This window comes from Micromys minutus, assembly GCF_963924665.1.
Source record: "Micromys minutus genome assembly, chromosome: 13".
Classification (NCBI taxonomy): domain Eukaryota; kingdom Metazoa; phylum Chordata; class Mammalia; order Rodentia; family Muridae; genus Micromys; species Micromys minutus.
The window spans coordinates 48,422,976-48,431,565 of NC_137982.1; the positions used below are offsets into that span (position 1 = coordinate 48,422,976).

General features: G+C 44.5%; 1 protein-coding gene across 6 annotated transcripts in view; it reads left to right on the forward strand.

Annotated features, from left to right (window-relative positions):
• Positions 1-8,342, forward strand: part of OSBPL6 (oxysterol binding protein like 6) — a 173,809-nt gene extending 165,467 nt beyond the window's left edge. For all 6 annotated transcript variants that reach the window (XM_080927891.1, XM_080927893.1, XM_080927896.1 and 3 more), the window contains 5 exons: positions 202-346; positions 1,445-1,589; positions 3,136-3,262; positions 5,516-5,638; positions 7,632-8,342. In XM_080927891.1, the coding sequence (XP_080784017.1) occupies positions 202-346; positions 1,445-1,589; positions 3,136-3,262; positions 5,516-5,638; positions 7,632-7,740 (649 nt within the window). In that variant the 3' untranslated portion in view covers positions 7,741-8,342. The remainder of the gene's footprint in view (positions 1-201; positions 347-1,444; positions 1,590-3,135; positions 3,263-5,515; positions 5,639-7,631) is intronic.
• Positions 8,343-8,590: the final 248 nt, after the last annotated feature.

An 8,590-nucleotide genomic window follows, 5' to 3' on the forward strand; every position in this document is an offset into this window, starting at 1 on the left:
TTGGCAGCTCTAGGCTCATAGAACACTTCATTACTGTGAGTCAGTAAATGATGTCCTGCGTTTTTATGACTACACAGACATTTTTCAAGAAATGAAGAGAAAGTGGGGGAATAGGAAGCTTTACCCAAAGAATATTCCCCTCTGTAGGACCAGTAATATATCCGCGTCCATTGCTTTTAACCAGTGCCGTGTTCTTTGTAGATACGGAGATTACTACGTGTGGAATAAAGTCACCACGTGCATACACAACATCCTCAGTGGCAGGAGATGGATTGAGCATTACGGAGAAGTGACCATTAGAAATACCAAAAGCAGTGTTTGCATTTGCAAACTCACATTTGTCAAGGTAAGTGGCACTGGAGGAAAGGAAGGCTTGTCCAGAAAGCTCCCTGAGGATGCCGTCGGAGGACAGCTGTCCTGCGTCATCTCCACTCAGATATTTAGGCATTTTAGGCAGGAAAACATAGCTGGCTTTGAGTTGCCTGAGAAACACAAACTTCTCAATTTGTAGAGGTCAAAAATATCACGCCGAAGGAGAAACAAGTTTGTCAAAATCTTGTTTTTACAAGTCACCAAGTACACCCTGTAAAGTTCTAGACCATATTCCATTTCTCTGCTGAGTCCTCCAGCATCTATTACTGCCTGGTGACAGGATATATTTAGGTGATCTTATTTAGGGACCCTCATTCTACATCAGCTGCCAGTTCCTGCAAATACTTGAATCTCTATTCAAGATAGATGCGGCTGCCAGTCATTCCAAACCCACCTAACCTCTTCCCAAAGCCGTCCAGATTGAGCATTGCCGTTATTAACTAGAAAAAAGGTTATGGACAGACATGCCCAGGAGATGCCATTTCTCCAGTAACCCTGCTCCACAGCAGAGTATACAACCCCATATCTGTGGCTGTTTAAGTATATTCCAGGTTTGCCAATTATGTATATACCGTGTCCCTCTGAAGTTCATTAAGATGCAATAGCAAAGGGAGAAAATCTGAAGAGAAAATAATCCCTAACCTATGAGTCAATAGTGGGTTCTTCAGCTGACAACTGGTGATGGCAGGCTATTGTGTTGTGGCATGGAGCAGGTTTGGTTTGGTTTTTATGGTACTAATCCATGGCCTTCCCCGTGCTAGCCAGTGCTTACACTTCACGCACAGCCCTGGGACAACCTATTTCATAGAAACCAATCTAACCAGCTATTGTAGTACACCTCTAAGCCTAGCACTTAGAGGTAGAAGGATTGTGAGTTTGTGTTAACCTGGGCTACACAGTAAGTTCCCAGCCAGCTAAAGCATCCTTGGTGAGGCCCTACAGAGACAGAGGGAGAAGGGCAGCCTTCCATATGGACGGAATGTGCTGAGCTACATGCCAAGAGGAAGAGCATCGGTCACATGGCGAGGACAGGTCGGTGTTGCTAAAGCACTTGGGGTTGCTTGTTTTCCAGGTGAACTACTGGAACTCCAACGTGAATGAAGTCCAGGGGGTAGTGATAGACCAGGAAGGGAAGGTGGTGCACCGGCTGTTTGGGAAGTGGCATGAAGGGTTCTACTGCGGGGTGGCCCCGTCGGCAAAGTGCATCTGGAGACCAGGTTAGACCACCTGAGCTTCCTGGTCAGGAGGTTGTGGGCAGAAGGGAGGGACCACTGGGATGCGCCCTGGAGTTTGCCTTGCATTTCCTTCCAATAGAGATGTCTAAAATGCAAATGCTCAAGGTACTTGACGGGTTGCTTACACTCAACAAAGTCCACTACTGGACGCTTGGTCGCTAAAGACAGGCCAAATTACTGACATGAAGTAAAGCAACCTGTGGAAATCTGCCACGGGAAGTTGTCTCTAAACAAAACCCATACATGTAAACACTAGGTGTACTAAATAAAGATAAATAAATAAATAGCTGAAATTCGTAAGTTCGTGTTTAGTTTTCAAGTAAAAGAAAGGAAATGTAACATCTCTAATCGACAAACCCATGAGCCGGCTACAGTAAGTGATTCTTTTCCACTTGAGCAGCAAAACTGTGGCGTTGCTGGCACTTAACCAAGGACATTGGCAGAGCCCGTCATCACCTTAGCATATAATTGAATGTCAGGTACGAATGGGAAAATCACTTTGCCAGGGAATGTTTATTTTCATTGGAATTTGTCAGGTCACCTCCAACTTTTAAACTTAGTTATTGGTTTCCTAAAGGGCTCCGTTACGTGTTTATACATTTCCCTCTGGTAGACTGGTTAACTCTTTCGTTCTGAGTGAGTACCTACTGAGTACTGACTGTGCATCAGCCTGGTCAACGTGGTTGGAATACTTCAGTGAGCAAATCAGACACGTATTCTTAGAGTTTACTAATAAGCACCAATAAGAGGTTGGGGGAGCTATTCAGTGGCTGGGCACTTCCTAGCAGAATTGAGGCTCTGGGCATCAAGTGAAGTCTTACTACACTGCTAGGTCTGATGGTGCCTGCAGCCCTAGCACTTGGGAGAGGCAAGGACTGAAACAGGAGAATGGCTAGAATCAAGGATTCAAGACCATCCTGACAGCAAAGAGAGAAAGCTCTCTCTCTCTCTCTCTCTCTGTCTCTCTCTCTCTCTCTCTCTCTCTCTCTCTCTCTCTCTCTCTCTCCCTCTCTCTCTCTCTCTCTCTCCCTCTCTCTCTCTCTCTCTCCCTCTCTCTCTCTCTCACACACACACACATACACACACAATGTTAAAACAGTTTTTAAATGTTCTAAAGAAATATTAATAATATTCATTTGTATCTGCGTCTTTTAAATGAGACTATACATGGCAGATGTTTCTGGTGAGATATTAATGTTTGTAGTTCACCAGCCTGGTCTTTATGAAGTTACCTAATTGAATATTTGAATATGTGTTCAGCAAATGAAGGCTGTTACTATAACGTAAGGCTTTATGTAAAGGCTGGGTTTTATTAAATATGCTAATCTTTCAGTGCTAACTATCAACGTGAGCCTTCTCACCTAGCAAGACAGAATCAGTTCAGTGACACGAAAGCAAAGCAGTGTTGTGTTCGGAAGTACAGATGCCCTGTTTGTAAGCTGGGCTTTCTCGTTCAGCGCTCCTCCTGAGGAAGTCAGCTTGTTCCCTCACTCAGCCTTTCCTTCTCACAGCTGTCCTCTGCCTCCAGGTTCTCTTCCGACCAACTATGAGCTCTACTATGGCTTTACAAGGTTTGCTGTGGAGCTCAACGAGCTGGATCCAGTGCTGAAGGAACTCCTTCCTCCCACGGATGCCCGATTCCGGCCAGATCAAAGGTCAGGGCGCCAGCAGGGTTCCTACGGTATCCTAGATAACAACACAGGTGTCAGAGGTCATGGGGACCATATTCAACCTCATTTCTTTGCTCCTCCCTGCGTTCTCCTCATCCACTCAGAAATACCTGAGTTTCCAAATCTGAGCAAAATGGCATTTGTAAGGTCATTAAGACAGGAGCTTATTCGATGACCAGTTTCACTGGGCACAAAGCTTCTTCTGTATTTACCAAATGTCTGAGAACTCAGGTGGTGAGGATAGAATTGTTCCTCTTCCTGTGTTTACAACCTCTTTACACACTGCCCTGTCACATGAGGTGTCATTTAGACTGACTGATGATCAAGAGTGACGGGGGTCTGGAGTTTTCCATCATGCGTTGGTCCCAGGGGTTGTGGAAATTGTACTCAAACCACTGATTCAGTTTTTGGTTTTTTTTTATATGGCCCATGATGTCCTCCACTTCTACGGAATTCATTTTCATTTTCCCTAAAATTCTGTCTGCCTTCTAAGATCAGCTCTCTGTTTCCCATGTATGTGTGAGGTTTTTTTCCTCCTAAAATGTTCTTGGTATGACTTTCACTACATTCTGTTCTACATATGATTCCGTATAGTGTGCTAAAAAAAAATACAGTTTATGTTACTCCTGGAATGATGTATATCTCACTGACTGACATTTAGTTTCATCAAATTAACTTTTACAGTATATATTGTATTATGCACTGTTATGTGTTCTTGTTTTAAAATGTAAAGGTGCATGCATGTGTATGTGCATGTTTGTGTGTGTGTGTTTGTATGTGTGTGTGTTTGTATGTGTGTGTTTTATGTGTGTGTGTTTGTATGTGTATGTGTGTTTGTGTGTGTGTTTGTATGTGTATGTGTTTGTATGTGTGTGTGTTTGTATTTGTGTGTGTGTTTGTATTTGTGTGTTTGTATGTGTGTGTGTTTGTATGTGTGTGTTTTATGTGTGTGTGTTTGTATGTGTATGTGTGTTTGTGTGTGTGTTTGTATGTGTATGTGTTTGTATGTGTGTGTGTTTGTATTTGTGTGTGTGTTTGTATTTGTGTGTGTGTTTGCATGTGTGTGTTTGTATGTGTGTGTGTTTTATGTGTGTGTGTTTGTATGTGTATGTGTGTTTGTGTGTGTGTTTGTATGTGTGTGTGTTTATATGTGTGTGTGTTTGTATTTGTGTGTGTGTTTGTATTTGTGTGTGTGTTTGTATGTGTGTGTGTTTTATGTGTGTGTGTTTGTATGTGTGTGTGTGTTTGTATGTGTGTGTGTTTGTATGTGTGTGTGTTTGTATTTGTGTGTGTGTTTGTATTTGTGTGTGTGTTTTTATTTGTGTGTGTGTTTTTATTTGTGTGTGTGTTTGTATGTGTATGTGTGTTTGTGTGTGTGTTTGTATGTGTGTGTGTTTGTATGTGTGTGTTTGTATTTGTGTGTGTGTGTTTGTATGTGTATGTGTTTGTATGTGTGTGTGTATATATGTGTGTGTGTTTGTATGTGTGTGTGTTTGTATTTGTGTGTGTGTTTGTATGGGTATGTGTGTATGTTTGTATGTGTGTGTGTTTGTGTGTATATGTGTTTGTATGTGTGTGTGTGTGTGTGTTTGTATATGTGTGCTCGAAAGTGCATGTGCAGGTGGCAACCCAACCCATGTTTGGCCAACCTATGTTTGGCTCCCTACCACAGAGCCATGTCCCAGCCACAGACGTAAACATTTACAAATCGTCACTGGGTCTGTTGACCTCAATTCTATTTCAGTATACCTTTCCGTCACCGCTCTCACACTCCCGGTAAGAGAGGAAAACTCCTTGCTCTCAGTTTGGTCTCTCAGTAGAGGACAGCCATTTGCCATCCAGCATCGCAAAGCCCTAACAAATACATTTGCTACTATGAGGAAAAGAACCCAGCTTGGGACTGCATGTCATTGTCCAGGAAAATCTGAGCTTGCAGCCCCTACTGTGGGCAGCACGGAGAAGTGCTCAGGGCTAAACCAGTCACCTGCTCCTGTTCCATGTGTTCCCAGTGGAGTAATCCTGTCCACATACACAGAAACTGTATTAATTGATGTACAGACTGGTGACACATGGCCTGGGACAGACATGAGGGGGCATTAGTAATGCCACTGCAGTTTAGGATTTTATGCCCTCGGTAACCAGCAGGTAATGTTATGCTGGTAGTTTTTTTTTTTTTTTTTTTTTTTTTTTTTTTTTTTTTAAGAGCTAACATTGGCATATCAACTGTATTCTGCCTAGATTTTTGGAAGAAGGGAACCTAGAAGCTGCAGCCGCAGAGAAACAAAGAGTTGAGGAGCTCCAAAGATCTCGAAGGCGCTACATGGAGGAAAACAACCTTGAACATATACCAAAATTTTTTAAGTAAGTCAGCCATTCCCACAAGTTTGTGGTTTTCCTATGGTTGCCACAGACTAAGAGGGACTCGTGGTAAAGAGGAAAAGAAGGTTGCGACTGTCTAGGAACTTAAGCACATGTGGAAAAGTTTGCATCAGGCAGTGAGAACACTGAATCTGATGTTGTGCTTGTGAAAGTTAGTGACCCTAAAGGCAGTTCTTCTCAGTGGTGTTGGGTGAGGCGCTCACCGGGAGGCATTTCCCTTTTTCTGGACCCTTTGGAGTGGCAGGAAGATATTCCCATGCCTCACGCAGACAGTGGTTGAGGCTTTGCCCCCAAGGGCACCATGACTTCATCAGGATTTGATTTTATTTCTGTCACACAGAGGTTTTGTCTGCTCAGATTTGGCCCCACTGTGGTATGATCAAAGATGATTACTGCAGGATTATTTAAAGGATTATCGAGACATCACACAGATGCGTCTGTGGTTTCCAGATCCATCATCTGTCCTCCTCTGGAGCCTGCGCAGAAAAGCACAGGATCACCCTATGCTGGAAGTGCAGACTTGTGTGCCCTTCAGAGGGACACAGGGCTGCAGTGTGCCCTTCAGAGGGCTGCAGTGTGCCCTTCAGAGGGATACAGGGCTGCAGTGTGCCCTTCAGAGGGATACAGGGCTGCAGTGTGCCCTTCAGAGGGACACAGGGCTACAGTGTGCCCTTCAGAGGGCTGCAGTGTGCCCTTCAGAGAGATACAGGGATGCAGTGTGCCCTTCAGAGGGATACAGGGCTGCAGTGTGCCCTTCAGAGGGATACAGGGCTGCAGTGTGCCCTTCAGAGGGATACAGGGCTGCAGTGTGCCCTTCAGAGGGATACAGGGCTGCAGTGTGCCCTTCAGAGGGATACAGGGCTGCAGTGTGCCCTTCAGAGGGCTGCAGTGTGCCCTTCAGAGGGATACAGGGCTGCAGTGTGACCTTCAGAGGGATACAGGGCTGCAGTGTGCCCTTCAGAGGGACACAGGGCTGCAGTGTGCCCTTCAGAGGGATACAGGGCTGCAGTGTGCCCTTCAGAGGGACACAGGGTTGCAGTGTGCCCTTCAGAGGGATACAGGGCTGCAGTGTGACCTTCAGAGGGATACAGGGCTGCAGTGTGCCCTTCAGAGGGATACAGGGCTGCAGTGTGCACTTCAGAGGGATACAGGGCTGCAGTGTGCCCTTCAGAGGGATGCAGGGCTGCAGTGTGCCCTTCAGAGAGATACAGTGATGCAGTGTGCCCTTCAGAGGGATGCAGGGCTGCAGTGTGCCCTTCAGAGGGATACAGGGCTGCAGTGTGCCCTTCAGAGGGATACAGGGCTGCAGTGTGCCCTTCAGAGGGATACTGGACTGCAGTGTGCCCTTCAGAGAGATACAGGGCTGCAGTGTGCCCTTCAGAGAGATACAGGGCTGCAGTGTGCCCTTCAGAGGGATACAGGGCTGCAGTGTGCCCTTCAGAGGGACACAGGGCTGCAGTGTGCCCTTCAGACATGGACCTCACAGGCCTTTGCAGCTACTGGTGTTGCGCTGTTTCTAGGAGGTGGCTGTTCCTTACAGTGCTTACAGAGCTGTGTTTGGGCCTCCTATGCTTTCTTCCCTTGCCCAGAGGTAATTAGAGGTCATTAGTTCCTACCCTTAGTCTTTTTCCTTCTTCCTTTTATTTCCATCATTTAAGCACAACAGTTTCTTTATTGCTGGCCAGACACTGCCAAATTCTCAACTTTCAGCAGATAGGACACTGACTGTATATAGTATATAGTATATAGTATATAGTATATGGTATATGGTATATGGTATATGGTGTATAGTGTATAGTGTATAGTATATAGTATGTAGTATATAGTATATAGTATATAGTATATAATATAGTGTATAGTGTATAGTGTATAGTGTTTAGTGTATATAGTATATAATATATATTCCAGATAAAGAACTTGCTTCAGGTGACCTTGATGTTATTTGTGGCTAACATTGACTTTCCTATTTTCACAGAAAAGTTATTGATGCAAATCAAAGAGAAGCCTGGGTTTCCAATGACACCTACTGGGAGCTTCGAAAGGACCCTGGGTTTAGCAAAGTAGACAGCCCTGTGCTTTGGTAACCTGGAGACGTAGAGCTAGCCAACATGCTACACTCGGAATGAATAAATAACTATGCACAATTATGTTTCTTATAGCTACGCGTGGTTTCTGGGTCGACGGAAAACCTCCCATTTGCTTTTCTATTCATCTTTATAATGGATTTTCAAAAGTGCATTAGACAAGGCTCCTAAACACTTTTGGATCCTTTCTGTTTTGCTGCAACCATATTCCTTAAAACAAACAAACAAACAAACAAACAAATAAATAGATAGATAAAGCCCATGCCCTCCTCCGAAAGCCGACTAAAAGAAGGAGAATATAAAATCCAAAGTTGGGAGAGTTGGAAAAGAAGATGAAACTGTAATGTGTGCTTCAAGCCAATCAGAAGAGTTTAAAATGACATACAAACTACATGTTCCATCTGCTGTCTGAAGGCGTCACCTTAGGCCTCCTGGTCCGTAGTCGGTTAGTTCAGACTTGAAGTGTGTTCTTTTGATGTGGTGTGCTTGCTCTCAGCCTCAACAACATAGACGTGATGCTTCCCGAAACCCATCCCATCTTTACAACATTGTTCATGCCTTAAGAAATGCAAAGATGTACAATAAACCGTTTTTTAAATGTGTGCTCATAGGTGTGTGTGAAGGACAGATTGTTAGATCCCGGCATGATTCGCTTGCTTGGTCAGAGCACTGACTCAGTGGTAGGTGGATGATGTGAGGGAAAACGTACTTTCCTGGGCGAAGTCAGTTCTGGGCAGTGGATCTGCGGGGCAAGAGGGCTAAGATACTGTACATACACTAAGGAGACCTCTGTCATTCTTTAAGTTCCTGTCCTGTGTCTAGATAGTAAAACATCTCTCCTATGTCTGGC